Source organism: Camelina sativa, chromosome 15 (genome assembly GCF_030686135.1).
Source record: "Camelina sativa cultivar CO46 ecotype springtype chromosome 15, ASM3068613v1".
Taxonomy (NCBI): Eukaryota; Viridiplantae; Streptophyta; class Magnoliopsida; order Brassicales; family Brassicaceae; genus Camelina; species Camelina sativa.
The window spans coordinates 28,246,740-28,273,267 of NC_141894.1; the positions used below are offsets into that span (position 1 = coordinate 28,246,740).

A 26,528-nucleotide genomic window follows, 5' to 3' on the forward strand; every position below is an offset into this window, starting at 1 on the left:
AAATAGTGTATAACCAACCATGGAAATAACCTCGGCTCTGCCCTCCTCTTTTATAGAGAGAACCTTGAATCCAACCTCCTACACTATAGAGAGAACCTTGGTTCCGACTTTCTCTCTTGGAGAGATAACCTTGCGTCAAACCTCCTCCACCATAGAGAGAACCTCGGCTCTGCCCTCCTCCTATATGGAGAGACCATGTTCACGTCTTTTAGCTATCTCAAAGTGGCTTGCTCCAACAACCAATAAAACTAAAGACCTTTTTCCAAAGCCACACAATCTTTTTGATAGTAACTAATGTTAAATTTTCCATTGTATTCTTGGAATTGTCTTTGACATACCATGATGTAGCCTCTGTCTTCGAGCTCCTATTAACAACGATTTATGCTTTTCCAATCTATCTATCTTTATTAGTGTAAGTATGTGTTTGATTAACCTATAACAACGATTTATGTTTTTCCAATCTATCTATCTTTGTTTGTGTAATTCTGTGTTTGATTAACCTATTTTAGCCAACCAAGGTTGATGAGCTCTACTCTTTATCTCCCTTTGGGATTAAATGAATAGTAATAATTATGTTTGCACAAGAAAAGGTCTATGACCATCAAAGTTGAGAAATTAGAAGAAAATTAAATTGAATCATAATTAAAGAAATAAAATAAAATTATAAGTATGATAATATATGAATTTTAAATAATTCAAAGATGAAAATATAAATTAAATAAAACAATCTAAAATTACTACAATAAAATTTAAAATACAATATTAGATAAGGAAGATTTTTTTTTTTTTTCAACCAAACATTAATTAAAATTAGAAAGAAACTCCCAGATTGGTTGCCCAAACAGGAGAAAAAGAGTTTACAAATGAAATTTCTGAAACTAAAGGTCTTCAAGACCGAGCAAGGCAATCTGCCCTAACGTTGGAATCACGAGGGATCCTGGTCAGGGTGAAAGAAGGGAAGGCGGATCGGAGTGAAGAGAAATCCTCTAACAGGTTTGAAAAGGCAGGCCAATCGTCCGGCATCTGCACCATTGTGACTAACTCTGCACAATCTGTCTCGAAAGCTTGACAAACAACTCCAGCCGCTAACAAAGACTCCATAGCCCAGATTAGAGCTTGTAATTCCGCGGGTAAGGAGGTAGGTCCTCGTCGATGGCTCCGTGCTCCCAGAAGGATCGTCGAATCTTCAGCATTACAACACCACCATCCCAGACCCTGAAAAGAGTCAGTACCTTTCCATGAACCATCAATCTGACAACACGGAAAGGAACCCCTATCCTCCAATGAATCCGGGGGATGCAGATTTCTCCCCGAGAAGGACTTTGCCTCCTCCCATAACAATTTAACATTCTCAGCCTGATTTAAGATATTATTTGGCTCTGTCTCGAGACCCCGAAAAACCTTATTATTCATATCTTTCCAAATTGACCATACAATCCAGGGAAGGCGAGAGGCAATACCAGAACCCCCGGAACGGGAAGCCGCCCGCCAAAATATAAAGTCTAAATTCGCATAAATGGAAGCATAAGGGAAACCGTCCGGTGCTAATTGCACTGAGGACAATTCCCAAACACTTCGGGAGTGAGGACACTCGAAGATAGCATGATTAATAGATTCCGCCTCAGAGAGGCACCGTTTGCATAAAGTGTCACAGCGGACACCCCGAGACGAAAGCCGTTCCAACACAGGAAGAGTGCCCGAAGCAATTTGCCAGAAAAAATGTTGAATCTTTGGGGGAACATCCAGTTTCCATGATTGGGTCCGCAGGGGCATACACGTCGGCCCATATTCAACTGCCACAATTAAATCCATGGATACCTGATACCCAGTTTTAACCGAATACTTCCCTGACTTAGTAAAATGCCATAATAATCGATCCTGTTTATAAGTTTTGCTGACCGTCATACTCCGAATGATCGGTATATCCACCGGATCAAAAAACTCCTCGAGGATGGGCAAATGCCAATCCTTCGTGACTGGATTAATTAAATGATTAACCATCAAACTTGGGAGCAACAACCTCCCCTGACCATTCGCTGGTCTTGGACGAATATCCGGTATCCATGGGTCTTGCCAAACCGAAATAGAACAACCCGAGCCTACCGCCCATCACACACCAGATTCCACCAAGCCTTTAGTTGAAAAAATGCTCCTTCATGCAAAGGATGGATTATTTGGTTTTTTTCCATAAGAGGATGTTTGTTCCTAAAATAACGACCTTTCATCACTCGGGCCATTAAAGAAGTCGGGTAGTGAATTAAACGCCAATACTGTTTAGCCAACATGGCGTCGTTGAATTGTTCCAGAGCTCGAAAACCTAACCCCGCTTCACTTTTGTCTTTACATAATTTATCCCAAGGGACCCAATGCATACCGCGGGCCTTGTCATTAGACTTCCACCAGAAGGTCGAGATAGCACTTGTGAGTTTACACGTCAACTCCTGCCGCAGTTTATAACATGACATAACATGGGTTGGAATAGCCAAAGCCACCGATTTAATCATTATTTCCTTACCACCTTTTGATAAATACTTTGCTGACCACCCATTTACCCGGTCATCCAACCTATCCTTCACATAACTAAAAACCTTAGATTTCGAGCCTTGAAGATTTTCAGGAATACCCAAATAAGAACCCATACCACCCTCCTTCGAAATACCAATAACAGATTTTGACTGAGCCCGTACATCAGGAGGGACTTTCTTACCAAACATGATAGAAGATTTTGTCAGATTGACCTCTTGTCCTGAGGCTTTACCATAATTACCTATTATATCCATTACCGTCCTGCATTCAGACGGCTCTGCTTTGCAAAAAAAGAGGCTATCATCATCGAACAATAAGTGCGAAATAGTGGGACTGTCACGCGCGATGGACAGACCAGTTAATTTCTTCTCCCTTTCAGCTTTTTTAATATTTGCTATCAAAACCTCAGTGCAAAGTATAAATAGATATGGGGATAGCGGATCCCCTTGACGTAATCCCCGCTGTGGTTGAATGAGCCCCCGGGGCTGACCATTCATAAGAACTTGATACGACACTGAAGAAACACACCACATGATCCACGAAATTCATTTCCTATTGAAACCTAATTGAACCAAAACTGCTTCCAAGAAATCCCACTCAACCCGATCATATGCCTTACTCATATCCGTTTTAAAAGCCAGGAACTCCGACTTACACCGTCGGTTAGTATTGAGTCCATGAAACATCTCTTGAGCCACAAGAATGTTATCTGTAATTAAACGACCAGAGACAAAGGCCGATTGCGTCTCCGAAACCAACAGGGGCAAGAAACGCTTTAACCGAAAACACATAACTTTAGAGATAATTTTGTAGCTCACGTTACAGAGACTGATCGGCCTAAATTCCACCATCCTCTGTGGCCGATCAACCTTCGGAATAAGACAAATATTAGTCTCATTTAAAAGTGGATCAAAACTACCAGTTCGAAAGAACCCTTTAACCAGAAGTACCAAATCCCCTTTTAAAGACGACCAAAACCGCTGAAAAAACAAAGCCGTCAACCCATCAGGTCCTGGAGTTTTCTCCGAGTGCATAGCGAACAAAGCCTTTCGGACTTCTACTTCTGTAATATCCCTAGTGAGATCACTGTTCATGCTGTCCGTAATAATTGGGTTGATTGCTTGAAGCATCTCCGACCCCTTCCATCCGATTTCTTGAAAAGATCCTCAAAATATTTGGTAGCAATATGCTCCATGCCTGAGGGTGATTCATTCCAAACATTGTCCACATCAAATAAGCCAACGATTCTGTTCCGCACTCGCCGTTGTTTAGTAGATGCATGAAAATATTGAGTATTTTTATCCCCCACCCGTAACCAGAACTTCCTACTTTTTTGTTGCCAATAAATTTCCTCATCACGATACGCCTCCTTCAATTTCCTCTCAATATCTCGAATTTCCACCTGAGAAATCGAGTCATCCATCTTTGCCTCCTGAAGAGCCGCCTTCAGAGATGTGATAAGCGATGGGCCAGAGCTGACATTATTCTTTCGCCACCAAGAGATCAAATTCCTACAATTCTTAATCTTATCCATAAACCTCGGGAGCCAAAAGTTCCTTGTACGGTTCCATCCTGATTCAACCGCATCAACCAGACCCTCCTTACCCAACCAGCGTTTATCAAACCGGAACTTTCTTAGCCGCCTCCTAACCGCCGTCAGGCAAGTAGCTAAAATTGGACAATGATCAGAACCAATCATCTCCAAATAATCTACTTTTGAAGTCGGGAAAAGGCCATGCCAATCTTCGTTGCCCAGGGCTCTATCTAACTGACAGCGAACCACCTGGTTATTACAACGATTCCCTCTCCAGGATAATTGTTCCCTATAACAAGGAAATTCAAGCATTCCACAATGACGCAACATAGTAGTGAATGGAACAAAAGAAGATGCTGGTCGCACCGCCCCACCCTGTTTCTCATGATTCCCAACTAATTCATTGAAATCACCAATTATAAACCAAGGATCTATGCGGAAGGATCCAATATCCGTTAGTCTGTCCCAAACGTCTTGTCTAAGACGAGGGACCGGATCACCGTAAATAAAATACATAAAAACCATTTGTTGCCCAATAAAAGCTTGTGTATCAATAATACGATCACTATCAAAAAGAATAGAGAGTTTTATATCATCCATAAAAAACAAAGTCAAACCACCACTGGTCCCACAGGGTTCAACAGTGTACAACTTATTATAACCAAATTTATTCTGAAATTTTTGTAAATAAGAAAAACATTTTTTTGTCTCTGATAAAAATAAAATATCTGGCTTATGTTTTCTCCACAGATCCCCTAGATAATTCTCTGTCAGATCAGCCCCAATGCCCTGACAGTTCCAGCTTAGAATCTTCACGTTTGAGCCGGTGGTTTCGGGAGAGCCACCATCCCTTTCTTAAAGGGACGACTTCCGCCACCAGCAGGAATGCCGTCTTTTGCCTTTTGTCCTTGCTTGCTCACTCCCGCTTGATTAGTTGTTTTACCTACAGATTTCGAAGACAGAGCTTTAGCCAAAAGACGTTTTCCACGTGAAGCCAAAGGCAAGGCAAATTGTTTCGAACCAGGAACTCCTTTTCTAACCTGAGGACTACCCATTTTAGCTTTAATACTACTCGACTTTCCCAGAAAAACAGACTCCATAGCAGAACTTAAACCAAGAATACCCGAAGATAAGGGATCAGAAACATAAGTACCTGGAATAGTATTACCCTCATCATCAAGACCCGCAACAGTGTTATCCTTAGGAGGTATATCCACCTCTGACCGTGGATCCGTAGGGATAGTATCCTCGTCACATTCCCCATCCTCCAACAAATCATCCGTGCTTTCATTGAACCCTGGATCTTGAAAAACCTCACCCCCCTCACCTGACCCATTTCCTTCGAACACAGCCATGGGTTGATCAGACTCAACCAACATAGACGGATCACCCTCTTGCGCAGGACTTTGAAATCTCTTCTCACCGGGAACCTGCTTATCCTTGTACAAAGGTTTAGGCCACACAGGTCGGATACCCTTTCTTTGATGAGAGAGACGAGAGGGATGATCCAGCATATCACCTCCACTCACCTGTGAGGCATCGTATCCCATGTTAGCGCCCAAGCCAATGTTCTGATATCGCACTTTCTGACCCCATGCGTTACCTTGATTTCTCCCTTGAGAAGGGAACCCCGAAGAACTAGAGTCGCCATCCCGGAATTGAGGATGCCTCCTCTCATTGGACTGCTCAGCTTGAAAGTCCAGAGCCTGTTTGACATGTTTCCTTGGCTTTTCCCATCCACCATCAACTTGACCAGAACCCTGTTTGACCATATTATGTTGCCGTTGAGTACCCCTCTTATCCACATGATCCCCCATCCCATGACCCGCTTGCAATTTCTTCAACTCAGGACCAACCAACACATCATGTGTTATCTGAAACAATGCTTACAGAAACCAGAAAGTTTCTCATACTCAATGGAAACCACAACCTCATCTCATGTATCAAAGGGAACCACCAAATGAAAAAGCAAGGGATTAAAGCTGTTTACCGTAACAAAAATACTACCTGTATCCTCATCTACCTCCTTGATTCTACCAACCTTCTTCCCAATAGCCTCTAAGGTCGCAAGCTCCCACAGATGCATGGGGATTCCACCCACCTTCACCCAAAAACTGATAGCCGAGGGGTAAGAATCAGAGACAATGGGTTCCCAACGTACCAGCGAGATCATCCACCCATCAAAATGATAAGGGCCATTAAACAGCACTTCGTGAAGATCATCTTCATCCTCAAAGTTGAATTGAAACGTGTTCTGCCCCAAATCCGCCCCCATAACCTTAGCTTCCAGCTTCCAAATCTTAGGCAGGTTAGCAATCAGAGACTCCATCCTCTGGACTGCTGGATTCATTAATCTTCCAATCAAGGTAAGAGAAAACTGTTGAATATGTTGGACCAATATAGACTCCTTAATCTTCACTACCTCTGTACGTACCATTGTCCCCTTACCCTTATTGAGTACCAACTGAGCCATAAGAATTCTCAACCAAAAGCACTAGAAAAACCGCAGAAATACAAATAAAGTGGCTTCAAGAATGGAACACCAGCAAAGCCAATACTTGTGATAAACTAAAGCAAGGAACCAATAAAGTAATACTTGTGAGCCATCTCTCGCCCAGTTAAATACTCCAATTAAAGCCAAAAACACTAAACGGACAGAGATTGGGGACCGTATCTGTCTCGCTTCAAAAACATCCCATGAATGTAAATAATCAGATATCCACTTACCAAAACACCACCAAGGACAGTGAGAAGTAAAGTCATTACTCATTACCAACAGAATCGCATCCTCATGAACGGGGATCAGAACCGAAATCTCCTTACCCACATAGGTCTCCAGAATCAAGCCGGGATACAAATCAATCCAGAAAACCACAAAAGGAAACCAGAATCTCAATCGATCTCTTACACGAATCCAATCATATAGACCGGGTAATCGCATCATCACACGCCCGAGACCATTAATCCGTGAATCTCTCCCCATTAAAGCTCCTTGTATCCTTAATCTCCAAGAACAAAACTCGGCAGATCCCTCACATGGAGCCAGATCTGAAAGTAAATGATCGCATCTCACAAGATACCGAAACCGAAAACCCCTCCGATTTCGTATTCGAACAAAACAGAAAGCAATTGAGAGACCGTCCCTCAATCCTCTCCCCTCCTCGACAGAATCGAACATTTTAAATCAAAAACCTAGAAATCGCCAAGAAGACACATTTATTAGTCTTCCATTTTTTTATAGGTCAACATATTAATCTTCCAAATTGAAAAAAGGAGAAAGTAGGAGAAAATTTTGGTTTGAGAAAAAAGGAAAATTTACCTTCCTATTAAAAACGTTTTACCAATAGAACAAAGTTGAAACCAATATTTTTGAATAAATTACTTTGTTAGATGAAATATGTTACATAGAAATGAGTATTTTACTTTTTTAGAATTAATAATATACTGTATATTTTCCTTAATCCCTTTTTGTTAAATTAATAACTTAAAATTAAAAATAAATAAATAATGTTATAATTTCGAATTATATGAACTATATATTCTCATTAATAATTATTTTTAAAAACTGTTTAATTTTTGTAATTTTTTGTAATTATCATTTTATATTATTAATATTGTTTAAATGTCGTAATCTTAAATCTCTTGTATAATATTAACTTTTACACATATCAAAATCTTAGATTAATAATTTGACACGTGTCACGATCTAGCTAATGGCTAACTTTCAAAACATAATTTTATATAATAAGATTTTACATACATATAAAGATAGTTTTTTTTTCCTTTAACAACCATATAAAAATATTTTTATATATTTTAATAAGGTTACACACATATTTGGATAATTATCTTAGTAAGACTGTAAGAGTTGGTAAGTTTAAAACTTAATGTATATTTTTACCCTTAAAAAATTTAATAAATCTTAGGACTAATAATATCTGATTTAATTTTTACAAAAGAGCTTGAAAATCTATGAATACTTATGCTTTAATAATAGTATAGAACTATAGATAATTGGAACAGAAACTGAGTGTATGGCCGCCAAGAAATTGGTTGAACGCCATTGATGCTCTGTTTTTCTATATTTATATTTATAAAAAGACAAAATATTTACATTGTTGTAGGTTACTTACATCTTTGTAGGGTACTAGGTAGGGATATACATCCAAAATATTATATTGACTAGATTAGGATTTGAGCCAGAGCACAAATTAAAATCCTTAGGATTTGAGCCAGAGCACAAATTAAAATCTTTTTTATTTATATTATAATTTTAGAATAAAATATAATTTATATGATTGTTTCTAAAAGTTTGTTTGGATAAAAAATTATGCAATAAAATCATATGTTGTATATGATGGCTTGAAAAAAAAAACTATTTTGTAAGTTTTCTATTGTTAATTTTGTAATTTATGTATTAGAAATAGTTAGGTTTGTTGTTTATTTTTATTTTAATTTTTGAACATGTTTGGTGAAAGTTTTTTTAATATGACTCGTGCTTAAATAATATTTTATTTTCAACTGCAATAAGATCTCGGAAATCACGATTAAATGTGATAAATTTCCAAGATTTTATTCCTTTTTACGCCTAACCGTATATTTTTATGCCTAACAGTATATATTTTGTAACAATAAATAGAATACTAAAAATTTTATTTTAGAAATTATATAAATCATTAGAATATTCTTTTTAAGAGGTTTTTTGGAGATATTTTGATAAATGTATTCATATAGCCTATGGATTGACCAATTAATCTATAACATTTTCTGTAATCAACCTATATTTAATTTATAACCTATTTTGTAACTAATTTATAAAATTATATAGTCTAAAAAAAGATTGTGTACTTTCATTTTATTATATAAGGGTAAGGGGATGGTTCTGTTTTTTTTTTATCGTTGTTTTGTTCTTTGTCCAATACAAAAAGACAAAATGTTATGTTGCTCAGTTGCTGTAGGATATGGACCCAAAACTTATGAGACAGTAAAAGTAATAAATATTCAATAAATACACTCTGTTTGGTCCATTGTTTAACACGTAAACGTTCCATCCATAGTTTTATAAAGATTAACGTCTTTTGGTCCCTGTCGTCCCTTTTTAAGTTTTTTACATTTTGACCTCACGTGAACGTTATTAACCTATAACTTTCTTCTTCTTTTTTAAAGAAAATGGGTAAATAAAAGGGATTCTTATGCACTTTGCCATTTCTTCATTCAAATATTATAAAGGGAAATTACCTAGAATATTACGTATAAGTTGGTTTATTACTAGACTAACACGTTTAGTTTTTTGACTTACTCAAACAACACATAAAAGCTTGTAAATTACATATGAACCAGGGTTGTGTGTTTTATTACGGTGTATGCCATTTATAATTAAATTTGGTCGAAAAAAAAACTTGAGATCTTATGTTCTTGCTTTTGTTTCCCTGTTTTTGTTTTTATTTCTTTTTGAATCGATGTTTGTTTGATTTTTGTCAAATCCTCCTTTACTCTGATTCTGCAAGAAAAGAATGGACTGTTGGATAAATTCCCTTAAGATGCAAGAAAAGAAGCTTCACTTCTCCACCAAATAAAAGTTTCAATCTTTTTTTCTTATTAGGGTTTCCTCTCTCTTTTCTTTGGGATATTTCAATCAGAGGAGAGATATCAAAAAAAATGATAGATTTCAGTCGAGTCCAGAAAAACTTCAAGATTGCAGCAGAGACAACGATTCTTTGGGTATCCGGGTCAGCCCGAAAGCCGATAATATCACCCGACTCACCGGAACCATCCCTGGTCCTATCGGTACTCCTTACGAAGGTGGAACCTTTCAGATCGATATCACCATGCCAGGTCCGATCCCAAATTCTTCTACTTTAAGGCCTTTGATTGTGAAAATTCTAATACCCAGAACCTCGTTTTTGGGGATTATGTAGTTATTGGATTCACTTGATTTTGTTTCGATTAGTGTAGGAGTTGAGATTTTAGGGTTTATGGGTGTTTGATTTGTATTGTGTTGGTACTCCTAATCGATCTTTTTTTTATAAAAAATTGCAGAAGGGTATCCATTTGAGCCTCCAACCAGAGTTTGGTAAGAATCAGAATCAGATTCATAAAGAGTTTTTTTTGTTGATTTTGATATTATCTCCCACTGGTTTGTGTACTTGTAGCTTAGATTCACCTCTTTTGCTTCATTTGAGGTGATCACTTACTAAGTCTTCCTTATACTATAAAGAGTGTTTTATGTGAAAACGATAGTATATACTCCCTCTGTTTCACAAAGAGTGTCATTTTGACATAATGCACACAAATTAAGAAAATTATCTAAATTTCTATTTTACCCTTTATAAATGCACTAAAATTTTTCTCTTTCTAATTAATTAGCTCAAATTATAGGGATAAAAAAGAGAATTTGATCTTTAAAACTGCATTGAAAACATAAAATGACACTCTTTTTGTAACAAAGAAGATGTGTCAAAATGACACTCTTTGTGAAACGGAGGGAGTATTAGAAAGTGATAAATTCTTGTATTGTTGATTAAACATGGTTATTTAATAGTTCAATATGTAAAAAAATTCTTATAACCTTAATTATCATTTTCATATTTTAAATATAAATGCAAATCTAAATATATATTTAGTTGTACCTAGTTGAATTGAGTATTATATATTTATGTTATCAAAATATAACCCTCTATAGTTAAAACGTAATTTTGTGTGGTTATTATTCATTACCTCTCGAAAATATAATAAATAAATAAACAATTACGAATTACATAGGTTGTTCTAGTAACATTTCTTACTTTTTCTAGTAACATCTCTTACTTGTTCCATTTCCGGTGAACAACAACGACAATATTAGCTAGGGTTGTAGAAGAAGATATGTTGAAGATGACTACAAAATTACAATAATATTGTTTATTAAAACGGATTTATGGACCTACACTAAACAAATAAACGTTATGTACGTACACTAATCTCAAGAACATTATGTATGTATAAGTTCATATGTACGTACACGTTTATATGTACGTACACGTTCGATTTTAGGTTTAATGAACCCGAAATTACCAGAATATCCTCGTCTTCTACCTCTAACATACGACTGAAAACCCTAATTTCCCCTGCCTCACTTTATTTTTTCACGACTTATGTCTATTTTTTTGGTTTCACTTGTGGGGTTTTTACTCAACTATTATAGATTTTCGTCTCAACATCTGATTTCTAAATTAAAAACCTATAAAAAGTGAGTTATATAGATTTCCGAAACGATATCTTGTCTTCCATGGATGAACCCAGAGGAAAGATTTCCGAAACTGAGTAGGAAAAAGACGTTTGCTCTGGCCGATAAACAGAACACGATTGATGAATCTGTTACAAACTTTATTACATGAACACCATTAATCGGAAGAACAGCAAACATGTTTAGATCTATCCCCAATAAGTCTATCACAACGCTAGACTGTCTTTGCCAGCTCAAACAAATTCGTATTATTCTGGTAAGACTTTACAGCTGTCAAAAATGCCTACTAAATCTACCACAGACTAGAAGTCTACCAATACACTATGAAAACTATTGAGAAAAACAAACAAAGTATACCAAAAATATCTGTAAAGGATGAGGTCTGTCGCATAAATCTGTCGCAACTGGCCATTAGTCTACCATAAATATCTTTTGGGTCATATTGACTGTTGAAGGTGTACGTCAGATATTTTTGGTACACTTAGTTTTTGATACACATATACGTCCACCGATAAGTGTACCAACACTACAACTAAGTGTACCATCTACGTTGACCGATAAGTGTACCAAGACTACAACTAAGTGTACCAAAAATATCTGACGTACACCTTTAATTAGTTCACCTGTATAACTCTACCATCAAAGGATCGGTAGACTTAGTCCCAGTTTCCAATGTTTTTTTTTACTAATGGCATTACCCGTAATTACGTTTTTTCTCAACACTAGTTTCAAGGGTAGTATGGGTACAAAGTTTATTTTAGTAATTACCAACAATTGTGTGTTACTTTTGTAATAAGGAAGCTTTTATGTAATATTCTAGTAACTCACCCTATTATAAATGTGTCATTTTTACTTAAATTTTATTTCAATTTTATATACTTGCCAGTTTTTTTTATTTTTGAAAATGTGTGTTTTTGTAATTTTTTTTGCTAAACTACATACTTCATATGAAATACTAAACCCTAAGAAAAAATGAAACCAAGAGAACCCAAACATAATGTGTTAAATTGTGTTTTTAAATCTTAAAAAATGGCAAATCTAAAAATTTTAAGATGAAATGGCAAAAACTATAAATGCCATTGAAAAAAGTCTCTATCTAGTAATTAAGTGGTAAATAAACCAAAAAAAAAGGGAATTGGCAATTAGTTTATTTTTAATGCAATTTGCTTTGACAACCTTTCTCTACTCAACTATATACAATTTTGTCAATTAATATATCAACTAGATTATAATCCGCAATAAACCACAAAACAGTTTTTAATAATTATTAAGAAAATATATGTTATATTTTGTATTTATTTTAATATTTTTTGATTAATATTTAGATTTTATAATTTTAGATAGATTTTATTTTTTGTGTTTGGTATGGGTTAGAACTGTCGTAACACCTCTTTTAAGTCATTTGATATTACACTAAAATATTTTGTGTATTTTAATATACCAACCAGTAAAAAATTATATAATCATATTTATGTACTTTTTAACCCACTTTCAATAACATGATCCACAAGAAGTAAATTTTTTTAGCAAGTTAAAAGTAGAATATTTTAAATTATGGTACTAATATATTTGAGAATTATTTTAAATATATTTTTGGATATCACAAATAATAACTTCAAGTTTTGATATTTATTCAAATGACAAGGGTTTAATTATGTAAATCTTACAAATAACTTTACTAAATGTACTTCTGAATTAATAATAGGGGAATATGATATTTCTTAGTTTCAAATAAATCAAGAAATAAAAAATTAATATATATTTCCAAACTCATATATTCCTTTTAGTCGAGACTAAAACATGTTATATAGTCTCGTTCCACTCGAACCAGTGACCTCTAAATTTTATCTTATAGGTTATACTTCTCATGTTCCTTCTCTATTCTCCTCTATTATTTATTCCAACCTTTTGAAAGCTTTCGTCACATCCATTTTTAGAATTCTAACATATAACTTATATGTTCCATTAAGTTATCATGACAATTAAATACATATGATGATATATAAGTTAGCTGATACTAATCAAATAACAAATAAAATTTACTAGATAGGGAAGGTGTCTTTTTTTCTTTGTCATCACTGAATCTACAAACTCGATCTATAGTCAATTTCTACAATGTGAGGAAACGCGATTTAGTGGAGTCAAAAGATCGGTCACAAAGGTGGTTAACTGCAATCTTTACTATCAGAATTCAATTTTCCTAAATTATGTTACAACGCGTAGTATGAATTAGTTTTGGACCGGATCTTATCAAATTAAAATATTTATAAAAAAAAATGTACACAGATAAATATTAGATTATCACATGATAATGTGTAAAGTAGGTGATAACAATAATTTTGTTGGAAATCATTCATATTAGTATGTAATATGTATCTCGTTATTGTTTCATATGATATAATAATTTTTTTTCAAATGATAGCTATTTATTTATCACAAAATTATAAAATCGATACAGTATAATAAAAAAAATATATATTATATAAAAGAAATTTTCATGAAGTGTCATCGATCTCAGATGAACAGTGTCATCAAGCGGTTATGAACACTTTCACTAGAATTTGATAAACATTTCTGGAATTTTTATATGTTAGCACATTATTATTCCATATAACATGTTGTTATATTTGTTATCATGTAAGAGAAAGACTAATCATTTTCTATCAAACTTATATATATATATATATATATATATATATATAACTATAATTCATAGTTTTAAATCGATAAACATGTATTTAGAGTACATATATAATTTGTAAACTTTTGTGATACCAAATTATTTAGCATGTTATCAAATAGTTAAACTTGTGAGCAATGTCATCGGAATTCGATGACAGTTTCGCTAGCATTCTAAGTTCTAATTAACACTAACAAATAATTTTTTGGTTAGTGGCATTTATGTAATTTATGTAAAGAAAAGTGTTAAAATTGGTTAGAGAAATGAAAATGAGGAGAGAAAACTTAAAATCAAATAAGAGACACTACATATTATATATATATATATAAAGCTTTGTTTTCCAAGTTAGCTATTGACTGGATCATAACATATGCTAAAGTCTATTAATCACATATTGATACATGGTAAAAAAAACCTCTTAAATTTTGTTTTGAAAAATATCATTAATATAATCATCACATACTCACATGTGTCAAGCCTACTGATCAGATATGATGTTTACAAGTGCAAAAAAAAATATTAACATTTTGTAATAGAAAAAGCTGATTAAAAATATTTACATATAATAATTTTTATGTCAATATCTTTAAAGAGTGTTACTTTCCTTTTCCTCAACTAAAAGAGAAAACTAACAAAAACAAAGAAAAAATATTTATATAAGTATATTCACATTTGCTTATTTTACGTTATAAAATGTTTCTCGATGTAATATATTTTATATTTTTCAAGTTATTTACAGCTTTAGGTGAACATTCTTTTTGAAAAAGAAAATATTCTCTTCTATATTATATATATATATATATATATATTAATTTTAGTTTTTATACTTTCTAAAGATAAAAATAGAATTTTTTTGCACTTGTAAAATAGAATTTTTAATCTCAGATATGTAATTTGATATGTGTCGTGATTAGGCCTGGGCAAAAAAACCGGATCCGAAAACCCGAACTGGAACCGACCCGAAAATATGGATCCGAACCCGAACCCGGAACCGGTAGAATACCCTATTGGGTCCTAATCTCCTAAACCCGAAGAACCGGAACCGAACCCGGAACCGAACCGAAAACTGAATGGGTACCCGACATACCCGAAATAAAATCATATATAGAGAATATTAGTTATATATATATATATTTTTATAACATAGTTATTCAAAGTTACAATTTAAAATTCAAAAATATTATTTTTCCTAGAGCAAAATGATGAAAATACTCAAAATAACCAAAATTATATTGAAATGTTTAGCTATAATTTTTTTTAAATTAACCAAGTTTTTAAAAAAAATAATTTTAAAAATTTTATTTTAATATTTAACATTAAAATTTCCGGGTAATCAGGGCAAATTCAGGTTTTTTGGTTAAATTTTGGGTAATCGGGTATAAAATACCCGAACCCGAATGATATGCAATTTTTTCGGGTATTTGTAGGTTCTGAAATTTTAGATCCGAACCGACCCGAACCCGGTAAGACCCGAACCGAACCCGAACCGATATTTTCTGTTTACCCTAATGGGTCCTAAACTCCTCTACCCGAAAAACCCGAACCCGATCGGTTCCTACCCGAATCCGACCTGAGTACCCGAATGCCCAGGGCTAGTCGTGATAATGTTACTGATAATTTTGACGTATATTAACATCTCAAATCGACATATCGTGGTCTCTGTCGGTAGGCTTTTGATAATATAGGATATTGCCAAAACATTCTACAAGTAGACTATATTACCAATACTCTAAAATAACCCTAAAAAGGAATACATATGTACAAAAAACAAAATCATAATATGATGATAATAAATTGTCGCACGTACGTTACCTTCCTTCTTCTATAGCCAAGAAAAGTGGTGGACCATCCAGAATTTTTTTTTTATCTTTTTTACGTCGTAATAAAATTTTATACTTCATATGCTCAAAGAAAACCTTCTCTTCTCCATCTTGGTTTCTTTGGATTCCATACATTACATATACACACACAATAACTAGCTAGTTACTATTATAGGCTTTATAGCTTGTGTGAAAGCAAGAAAATACATAATGGGTAACTGCGTATTCAAAGGCAGTGGTGGTTCAAGAAAATTGTACGATAACGATGATTCGTTGATAAAAGTGGTGACTCCAAACGGTGGCGTTATGGAGCTTCATCCTCCCATCTTAGCTGAATTCATCACCAATGAATTTCCCGGCCACGTCATCCACGACTCTTTAAGCCTCCGCCACTCATGCCAGCCGCTTCTCAACGGTGAAGAGCTCATTCCTGGTAACATCTACTACCTCCTCCCTCTTTCTTCCGCCGCCTCAACCACTCCACAGTATTCTTCCGACCAACTATCAACGCCGTACAGAATGTATTCGGGGAAAACGCCAGTAGCGGCGGCTATGAATGGCAGCCGAGGAGGTAGTCGTGGAGTGTGGAAGGTGAAGCTTGTGATAAGTCCTGAGCAGTTGGTGGAAATTCTTGCGGATGATGTGGAAACAGAAGCGTTCGTGGAAAGTATGAGGACGGTGGCCAAGTGCGGCTGTTAGGGCGGAGATGAACTTCACTCGAGGGCGAATTCAGACCAGGTAAGCGTAACGAGTAGCTTCAAAGGGCTGTTAAGGTAAATTTTCGTATCTGTGTGTAAATCATGTTTATGTAATTTTCTAGTTTTCTAGGCCTTTTTCCTTGTTTAATATCTTCTTTTTTTTTGGCAAGGAATAGCCTATCATGTAAAGGTTTTTTTTTGTAACCTCTACAAACCCTTTCATTCCTTATATGAAATTTCAAATTCCTATTAAAAAAAAATGTTTATGTATTTTTTACATGTTATTTTTACTGTTTTCACGATCACGCTTTTAAATCATCTTGATGTGCTTTGGAGACTTGAAGTGATTATACATAAGCTTATAAACTCAAAATATTTTAAATATCCACATAAAACGATTAATTTATGAAATCTTAATTAGATATTTAATAGTTCTTATTCAATGCTAAATGCCTAAAAAGAGAACAACAAAAAGAGACATATATATCATACTAGTGGTCCTATACCCACTAGTCACCTAACCATAATCACATTCAACAGCGGAAATAACCAATACCAATTTTAATAAATAACCAATATTATAACATAATCAATATCCAAATACCAAACAGCAAGAATCATAAAACCAACAACTTAACAATGTTTCTAATGACTCAACTCTAGCAACCTAACAATGCCAGACAACATCCAAACGAGTCCCTAGAACATCCTCCTCTTCATTGCCTTGATTCCACGGTCACACTTTGCCTTTACCTACACCACAAACACAAATTGCAATGCATGAATATTTTATAAACACTCAGTAAGGCAATCCTCCCATCTACGAACAATTCTTGGGTTCACCCCTAGGGGTGAACCCATCTCATTCACCCCCACCTTAATAACCAATCAATTAGCCATGTCATCTTAATAAAATAATTCATATTATTTAAATAAATCAAAACAATTAAAATTAATTATGGAAACCACTAACTAATTGTCTCATGTACGAAAAGGAAAAAAATACTTAAATGAATAACTTTAAATCTCATATATAAAGTCAATTAACCCTAGTCTTCTCTCTCAAATTTCTATTTATCTATATGTATAATTCTTGAATCTACAGTTTTCGATGTATTATGCTCATAATTCTCTTCTTCGTCATCATTAGTTCTTTGTAGTGTGTATTTTCTTTTCTTCGTCATCATAATTATGCTCGAACATCATTATTTTTATTTTTTTGTTGTGTGATCGTTTATTTTCGTTTTATTGACAAAATTAATATGATATACTAACAAATTTACAATCATATCATACAAATTACTGCAGGTGGCGATGGAGAATAGTCATGAAGTTGTTCATTATGATCAATATGAATCTAGTATGCAAGTCTCAGCCTCAGGTGAACCCAGTTGTCTTAGTCAAAAACAGTTTGAGTATAAGGCAGAAAAATATGATTCAGTAAGCGATGACAACAAATTTGAGGAAGAAGAAGAAGATGACATAGCCAATAAAAAAGACTATGTTAACACGGAAGAAATTTCTACTTTAGAACCAAACACAAAAAATGAGAAGAAAGATGAGCTGTGTATTGGAATGGAGTTTAGTTCTGATGAATTTGCGCATAAAGCTTATGAAAAGTTTGGAGGAGTACATGGTTTTAATGTAAGAAAACAACGGAGGAAGATAAAAAAAATAATAAGGTGGTGAGGCTTCTTTATTCACAACGAATTACTCGATGTGGTTGTAAAGCTCATATGGCTTGCTACCTTCAGAGGACAAGAAAATTTAAGATTGTGTCTTTCAACCAGAGTCACAACCATGATTTAGTGGATACGCCTATGACGCATTTTATGAAAGGAAACCGGATGTTCTCTGTCGCTCAAACACAACATGCTGATGATATTGAGATGTCAGGAACTTCAGCAAAAGCAATCGTCGAAATGATGAGTAGAGAAGTTGGGGGACGAGAAAATCTGGGTTTCTTGGAGAAAGATTATCGAAATTACATTTACCGAAAGCGAATGGAAAAAATGGTAAAAGGAGATGCTGGAGCAGTTTTAGAATACTTTCAAAAGAAGAAAGAGGATAATTCATCTTTTTTTTATTCAATGCAACTTGATGAAGACGATATGATCACGAATATCTTCTGGGCAGATGATCGGTCTATAAGTGATTACAATCTTTTTGGAGATGTTGTTTGCTTTGACACAACTTATAAGACCAATGAATATGATAGACCATTTGCTCCATTTGTAGGGGTCAATCATCATAAGCAAACTGTTGTGTTTGGTGCTGCTTTACTATATGATGAAACCACAGAGTCATATAAGTGGCTTTTTGAGACTTTTCTCGGAGCAATGTCTGGAAAACAACCAAAAACAATTCTTAATGATCAGTCTGCAGCAATGACGAATGCAATAGAAAAGGTGTTCTCTGAAACAAAGCATAGGTTATGTGTTTGGCATATTTACCAAAATGTTGCAAAGAAGTTGAGCCATTTATTTCATGGACCAGGACAATTTGCCACAGACTTTGGAAATTGTGTATATGACCATGAGGGGGAAGAAGATTGGTTATTGGCATGGAGTAATATGCTTGAGAAGCATAATTTGACAGAAAATAAATGCTTGAAGAATATTTTTGATGTGAGAGAAAAATGGGCAATGGTATATGGACGTCATACTTTTACAGCAGATATGGTGAGCACACAACATAGTGAAAGCATGAATAATATTTTGAAAAGATACTTGAAGAGGAGCTATGACTTATTGTCCTTCTTTGAACACTATGAGAGAGTTTTGGGTGATCGACGATATAAAGAATTAACTGCAGACTTCAAAATGATGCATACCTTGTCAGTATTATCTGCTTCTGTAGAGATGTTGCAACATGCAGAAGAAGTGTATACACCTGAAGTTTTTAGCTTGTTTCAGAAGCAATATACAGTTATCGATGATTATGTTGCAAAAAAGGTCAGTAAGTCTGAGATGGTGTATGAATACACAGTATCTTATCGTGGTGGATCGAAAGAGCATTTGGTTAATTATAATGCTACAAACCAAGCAGTAGAGTGTAGCTGCATGAAGTATTCTTTTGCTGGGATCTTATGTCGTCATACATTGAAAGTGTTGGATAAGAAGGATGTTAGAAGAATTCAATCTAACTACATCTTGAATCGATGGACTAAAGAGGCAAAATTACGAAGCATATATTCTTATCGTACAGAGACAACTAATGGATCTGTAACACAATCGATTGGAAAGCGTTACAGCCATTTATGTCGAAATTTCCGTGAGATTGCATCCGTTGCTGCTGAACATGTAGAATTGATGATGTGTGCAAATGAACCTGCATGTCAGTTGCTTAAAAAGTTAGAGGAAAAGAAAAAGGAACTTGTGAAAGCTAATGCATGGATGCTATCAACTTCACATGTTGAACCTGTGGAAGGAGAAGAAGATGAGAAAATTTCAAACGTAAGTGGAATTAAAAGAAAAGCTACTGTTGGATGACCAAAGAACAAAACAGTCGGACCTCATGGTCGGTATTTGAATGCTCTTGAAACAAAAAAAACGTGGTACATCAAAGAGAAAATTATCATTTCAGGTATTTGATAAATAATTTTCTTTTTTTTTTGCTTATGTTCAATTTCCACCATAATGTGACTTAATCAATTTGTGTATGTATACTAATGACAAGATAAAATCTATAAATGTTTCAGGACTCGACTCCTATTTCTGATACCCAGTTATCTGTTGCTACCACTGATCCGACCTTACCGACATAATTATTTTCCTCTCGATTACAAGTAAATATTTTATTTTTAGTTTTTATATTTTAATTATCTTTTATTTTTATAATTTGAAATTTTATATTTTGTAGGAATTTGACAAGTGTTGTGGTGATTTAGCCTAAGCTCTATTATTTTGAAGTGGACAACACAAAAAACTGTTGAAACTCTATTATTATCTAGAGACTATTTAATTTTTGTTACATCTTTTTGTTTAGAGACCAAGTCGTTACTCATTCTCTTTTTCGTTTTTTTTTTCTGGTTATTAGATACATATTGATTTGACATTTACTCGACTTACGTGATTCTCTACGTCCTAAAGTAGACTATCTGCAAATTCAAATATTTACTACTTGTGGTGTTTGTTCAGATCGTTGAGTTTTTTCCATTTGATTAATAAGGTCAAACTGTTCTTTCTTTTGCATTTTGGAGTTGCAGTTCATCGATTTCTTCTTGGAGAAAATTAAAGCAACAACTTTAACAAATAGTTAGTGGTCCCTACAATTCTGTATTTTTTCCTTTTCGTACATGAGATAATTAGTTAGTGGTTTCCATAATTAATTTTAAGTGTTTTGGTTTATTTAAATAATATGAATTATTTTATTAAAATGACATGGCTAATTGAAGGGTTATTAAGGTGGGGATGAATGAGATGGATTCACTCCTAGGGGTGAACCCAAGAATTGTTCTCCATCTACTGGGTTATATACAAAAGCAATAGAGACATCTCTAACCATCAAACAACAATCAACAATCAACAATAACAAACCAGGATTCTGCATCGACCCACACCAGATGGGGATGCATCGACCGACACAAGATTGCATCGACCGTTGCTAGTTACACTTGCATCGATTGACACTCGCACTGCATCAACCGACGCTTGCTCGACATAACATGAAAACCCTAGGTTTTACGCGCCGTCCTCGCACTTGCATCGACCGACACACAAAGTGCATCGACTGATGCAATGCCGAGCATCATGTTTTCCCCGAAGCTTATCGCCGGATCTTTGTTCCTACAACCACAAAACTCGATCCCAAGCCACAAGAAAGCTTCCTAACGTCCCAAATAACAATCTAACAAGCCTAACAACACATAACAAGCAAATCAGAGAGATCTCTAGCTTAGATCAGCCATGGTCATGCACTTACCTTTGCCAAGAAGATTATGAACCTTAAACAAGCAAAACAACGCTCTTAGGAAGCACCTACAACGATCCCAGCTACAGATCTTGTAACATCCGCGAACCAATTTTTGTAATTTTGGTGTGGGTGTCGATCGACACCCTTTGGGGCATCGATCGACACCATGTGTTCCGGTTTGGTCGGGTTCGTTTTAATTGCCGATTGGTTCGGTTTGGTTCAATTAAAATCCCTAAATCGTGTATAAAAGGGGAAAAACGACCCTAGGTCGTGTTATTTTGTCTGTACTCGCCGCTTTTGAGAGAAAAAGAAAGAGAGAAAAGAGAGAAAACGTTTCTGTGACTTTCTGGGTTTGTTCTTGGAGTTTTTGGAGAGATCTGAGGCTGTAGGAGGGTTAGCTGTTGCTGGAAACGAAGGGGGAGCTTCTGGAGGTGTTGTTTTCCACGTTTCTCAATCCAATCTTCCTGTTCTTGAGGTGAGTGCTTGACCATGGTTGATCTAAGCATGAGATCTCTCTTGTTTGGGTGTATTCTTTGTTGTTTGTGTTGTTTTGTTGCTTGGGTTCGTTGTTTTTTGTGATTCCTAGTGATTTCCGAGGTCATTGGGTGAGTTTGAGATGGATTCGAGATGATTGGGAAGGAGAGTTCGATGTTCGGATTCGCGCAGATCGTGTCTGCAGAAGAGGCATCGATCGACACCAGTAAGCATCGGTCGACACCACTTGGAGGGGCATCGGTCGACACCGTTTAGCATCGGTCGACACCATTGTTTGTAGCATCGATCGACACCGTGAGGCATCGGTCGACACTGGTCTCAGCCGAGACTTGTTTTTCCTGGTTTGATGTATTGTTGTGTGTTGTTTGTTTTGCTTAAACTTGAGGGTCTCATATGCTTGTGTGTATAACCTAGTAGATGGGAGGATGGCCTCACTAAGTATTTATGATAATACTTACGCATCTCAATTGTTGTTTGTGGTGTGCAGGTAAAGGAAAAGTGTGATCGTGGAATCAAAGGCAATGAGGAGGAGGGTGTTCTAGAGGCTTGATTGATTGTGGTCTGGCTGATGTTAGGTTGCTAGATTAAGTCTTTGGAACATTGTAGGATGTTAGCTTTTGGTTATTTCTTTGTTTGGGATTATGATGTTATTGGATTGGTTATGTTGGAATATTATTGGAATTGTTTTATTTGGTTATCCGCGGTTATTGATTGTTGTTAGGATGTTAGTGGGTATGGGACCACTAGTAAATTAAGGTATATAAAAAAAAAATGGGAAGGGTTGTTTCAGATCTCTACAGGAACATCCTCAAATCTCCAGAAATCACCAAGAACACTCAATAACACTTAGGGAACTTTTCTCTCTTTTGTTTTCTCTCAAAAATGGCCAAATCCGTCGAATGAGACAAAAACACAACTTAAGGGTTTCCTAACCCAAAACGCAGCGTTTAACTTAAGTAAAAACGCAGAAAACTGAACCTGCATCGACCGATGCAATCCCCTAAACCGGGATTTTGGTTCGCGGATGTTACAGTAATATTTACTCTAACCCTACTCTATATCTTACTCTAAAATAGAGTAAATGGTACGATTACTCTATATGCAACTTTAATTTTTTACACTAACTCCATTTTTTTGTATAAAATAGATTGACATATTGAAAAAACTATGCTCTATTTTAGAGTAAAAAAATAGAATATATATTGGAGATAGTCTTAGTACACATGATATTTGTGTAGAGACAATATATCAGACATTCAAAACGAAAATTGAGTATTGAAAATTGTTTACAAATATTACCAAATAAATCTCATCTTTCCCTACATCTTTTCCAAAGCTGTAATATATGGATGCGATCAAGACTTATATGATCGTAAAGAAAAATAATTGATAAATATTTATCTTTTTGCGAGTGGTTTTACAACTTTATATATTCTCTAACTCAATCTTGATATTTGATTTTCTTTTTGACTCCACAATATGTTGCTACGGTTTGATTTTCTTCAGTTAGCCTCCTAAAAAATATCTTACGAATTAGAAACTCTATATGGATGCTTAGAATGTGTTATACGTCTATGATGATGGATTATTTCTCGGTTCTTGTCTCTATTCTTATTCATTAAGTTCTTTTAATTGTCAAAAAAATGAACTCTCTAATATTTCAATTGGTATAGATGGAAGGGAAGACAAAATTAGAAAAATTGATATCAACAATAGATACATTCCAATTATTTTTCTGACATAACTACATTTCTAATTTATTTTAACTTAGATTTAAATGCTTTTTTAATTAACTATATAAAAACTTATAATATCTATATGTTGACTTTTTCATCAGATTTTGGTGATTTTAAAATAAGATATGTGAGGAAAAAAAATCTGACCGACTCAAATTCATCCAATCAATAAACTAAACTTCTAGAACCTGAATTTTGTATTATACTAATGAGAGTATGAATCTAGACAATATGTTTTACAAGGTAACAGAAGAATCACCAATGATTATTTTGAATATTTTAATAAGTGCACTCATGATTTATCATATGCTCCAGTGTTTTACTTTCTAATCTTGTAATCACCCTTAATATAAAAATTTGGAATAATGCATATTAAAATATGGCTCATGTCATAAAAATTTATGAAATATCTTATACTATATCTCACATTAAATTTTGAATAAAATTTATGAAAAGAAAAATGTGTCAAATTTAATATTTTTAGATTCGATATATTATATCTATTTTCTAATTATTTTAAAATAAATATTGTAATTACCATTAATTTTTTTGTGAAACTATTGTTTCCTACTATTTTATGGGGTGATTAAGCAATTATGTTATTTTTCTTTTCTTTTAGTACATACATTTTAGAGACAGTCAAACTGTAACTTATAGAATATTAAATATAATTTAATTTAATCTCAGTTTTGTCTTTAATACAATATATATGATTATTGAATACAATGTGATTTTTTAAATATATTAGAACATATTTTATATTTTTATATTAGTCTGTCATAAATTAATTTGGCTTCAATTTTTATTTTAAAAATATGAAAACTTTTTTTTTTAATTGGTTCGATCAGTAGTTTCATTTTTATCTGAGTTTTGTCTTTAATACAATATATATGATTATTGAATACAATGTGATTTTTTAAAATATATTAGTACATATTCTATATTTTAAAATTAGTCTATCATAAATGAACTTGGTTTCAATTTTTACTTTAAAAGTATGAAAACTTTTTATTTTTTTAATTGGTTTGATCAGTAGTTTTATTTTTAAGTTATATGGTATATGCTTTTATTAGGAAATATATTATATGTTAAAACTAAAAAGTTGGAAGAAAAATATTTTTGTGACAATGTGATTTTTTTTTTAAAACCAACTATACACCATATAAGATATAAATAAAATAAAGTATGTAGAAAATGTTTAATTTATGATTAGTAAGAAAGACATGTGTCACAAATATAGAGCGCCAAGTGTCGCATTGGCAGACAAAGTTACAAAAAAACTTTCTCATCTATACTATTAAAAGGGAAGCATTTTTAATAAGTAGACATAGACTAAGAGATTATTACATGAAATGCCACTGAAAACAGAATAAGGATATATATAAATCATGTATCCAAACAGATTGATATTTAATAGGAGCCAAACAGATTGATATTAGTGGTATTAGCTGAACCGAAATTAAAAGATATAACCCTAAAAAATCGGGTGCAATTAAAGTGGGTTCTAAATCGGTTTCCAAACATATCACAGTCTAATAATAAAAATTACCTAACATTTATGAAAATTAAATTTATTACCATAAAAATCGGACACTTAAATTCAGAATTATATATATGTAAACATATTTAACTTGGTAATATATTTAGATATATTTCTGGAAACAACAATTTATTATATAAGGAATTGAATTGGTCAAACCTAATTTGATATTATAAATGACGTGGTTAATTAAAGAAAGTAAATATAGAATTATCAGAAATGGAAATAGATAACATTAGATTTTCAAATTTCTTTAAAAACTTAACAATATTTTTTATGAAAATAAAACAATAATTAATAATAAGAAAATAAATAATGTAACAACTAAAAAAGGAGCTCTTTTATATTAATTTCAAACTGATTAATAAGAAGAAAATATTTAAATTATAGGTAATATATATATATATATATATATATATCCAAAAATTATTATTTTAAAACTTATGAAAGTTTTTAATGTTCTTAAATAACAGAGCTACTAAATTTAAATTTTGTCTAAAATCTATTTTTACAAAATTATTATATTTAATTAAAATAAATAACGATTAATAGTATAAATTAAAATCTATAATAAAATTTCATCGATTATGGTGTGAATTAATTGAAGATAATTGAAGTAATTAGTTATTTTGAGTTATGAAACAAATATTCAAACAAAATATAGGCGATATGATGGCGAATTTTGTGGAAACTATCAACGAACAATTACAAAATTTAAGCAATATATTTGGCAAACAATATTTTAATAATAAATGAAAATCATAGATAGATACTGAACTTTTTCTATGTATAACGAAATTTTTTGTTTAAGCCTAGAATATATTTTTTTGTTTTTCAATTTTAATAGCACATAATTTTTTTGTTCTTTTTGCTAATTGAAGATCTAATTTGAGTTTTATATTCTTGATTTCAGCGTTCGAATAGAGCATGGAAATGGTTGTTTCTCCACCTTGTGTGTCACTGTTTCTTCAAACCAATGGTACTTTGATCTATTTATTCTTTATATTTACTTAGTTTATTGACTTTGTAGATTTTATATTATGTTAAAGTTTGATCTTTCTTTTTTATGACACACCCTTGATTGAAAAATCATAAATATCGAGTTCTTATTAAATACTAATCAGGATATGGATAAGAGAAGGAAGAGCAGTTGGTAGAACATGGATCCTCAAATCAAGTAATCGAGCTAGATGGTATGAAGCATGACTACATCATTCTGGCTTTTTCATTTTATTTAAAGGTTAGATTTTCAAATTTGTTTTAAAATTTAATCATATTTTTTTATGAAAATGAAACAATAATTAATAATAATAAAATGACTAATGAAACAACTATAAAAGGAATATGCTCTTTTATATTG

The 26,528-nt window shown here is 33.5% G+C and overlaps 3 protein-coding genes and 2 pseudogenes across 4 annotated transcripts; 2 read left to right on the plus strand and 3 right to left on the minus strand.

Annotated features, from left to right (window-relative positions):
* Positions 1-888: 888 nt before the first annotated feature.
* On the minus strand, positions 889-3,059 carry LOC147927239 (uncharacterized). The gene is made up of 3 exons (XM_087487366.1): positions 2,219-3,059; positions 1,900-2,099; positions 889-1,818 (listed from the first exon to the last, which is right to left on the minus strand). Exons 1-3 carry the CDS (start codon positions 3,057-3,059, stop codon positions 889-891), a joined length of 1,971 nt encoding a protein of 656 aa, XP_087343492.1.
* Positions 3,060-3,616: 557 nt separating this feature from the next.
* On the minus strand, positions 3,617-4,660 carry LOC147927240 (uncharacterized). The gene has a single exon (XM_087487367.1). It carries the CDS (start codon positions 4,658-4,660, stop codon positions 3,617-3,619), a length of 1,044 nt encoding a protein of 347 aa, XP_087343493.1.
* On the minus strand, positions 4,627-7,206 carry LOC147927241 (uncharacterized). 2 transcript variants are annotated; one of them, XM_087489572.1, is made up of 3 exons: positions 5,664-6,021; positions 5,214-5,589; positions 4,627-5,003 (listed from the first exon to the last, which is right to left on the minus strand). In XM_087489572.1, the coding sequence occupies exons 1-3, from the start codon at positions 5,880-5,882 to the stop codon at positions 4,873-4,875; spliced, it is 726 nt and encodes a 241-aa protein (XP_087345698.1). In that variant the 5' UTR covers positions 5,883-6,021; the 3' UTR covers positions 4,627-4,872. The 2 variants fall into 2 exon arrangements, with proteins under 2 accessions (XP_087345698.1, XP_087345697.1); XM_087489571.1 differs by having other exon boundaries at positions 5,214-7,206.
* Positions 7,207-15,985: 8,779 nt separating this feature from the next.
* Positions 15,986-16,562, plus strand: LOC104748800 (uncharacterized; annotated as a pseudogene).
* A 1,810-nt stretch (positions 16,563-18,372) lies between these two features.
* Positions 18,373-20,249, plus strand: LOC104748801 (protein FAR1-RELATED SEQUENCE 5-like; annotated as a pseudogene).
* Positions 20,250-26,528: the final 6,279 nt, after the last annotated feature.

Excerpts from the sequence above, each read along its gene's own strand:
- LOC147927239 (XM_087487366.1), bottom strand. The coding sequence starts at position 3,059 with ATGTGGTGTGTTTCTTCAGTGTCGTATCAAGTTCTTATGAATGGTCAG. Across the intron at positions 2,100-2,218 it reads AATGGCCCGAGTGATGAAAG|GCTCGGGTTGTTCTATTTCG; the intron begins GTCGTTATTTTA and ends GATGGGCGGTAG. Across the intron at positions 1,819-1,899 it reads CGATCATTCGGAGTATGACG|GTATCCATGGATTTAATTGT; the intron begins GTCAGCAAAACT and ends ACTGGGTATCAG.
- LOC147927240 (XM_087487367.1), bottom strand. The coding sequence starts at position 4,660 with ATGGATGATATAAAACTCTCTATTCTTTTTGATAGTGATCGTATTATT.
- LOC147927241 (XM_087489571.1), bottom strand. The coding sequence starts at position 5,877 with ATGGGGGATCATGTGGATAAGAGGGGTACTCAACGGCAACATAATATG. Across the intron at positions 5,004-5,213 it reads TGAGGGTAATACTATTCCAG|GTAAAACAACTAATCAAGCG; the intron begins GTACTTATGTTT and ends CGAAATCTGTAG.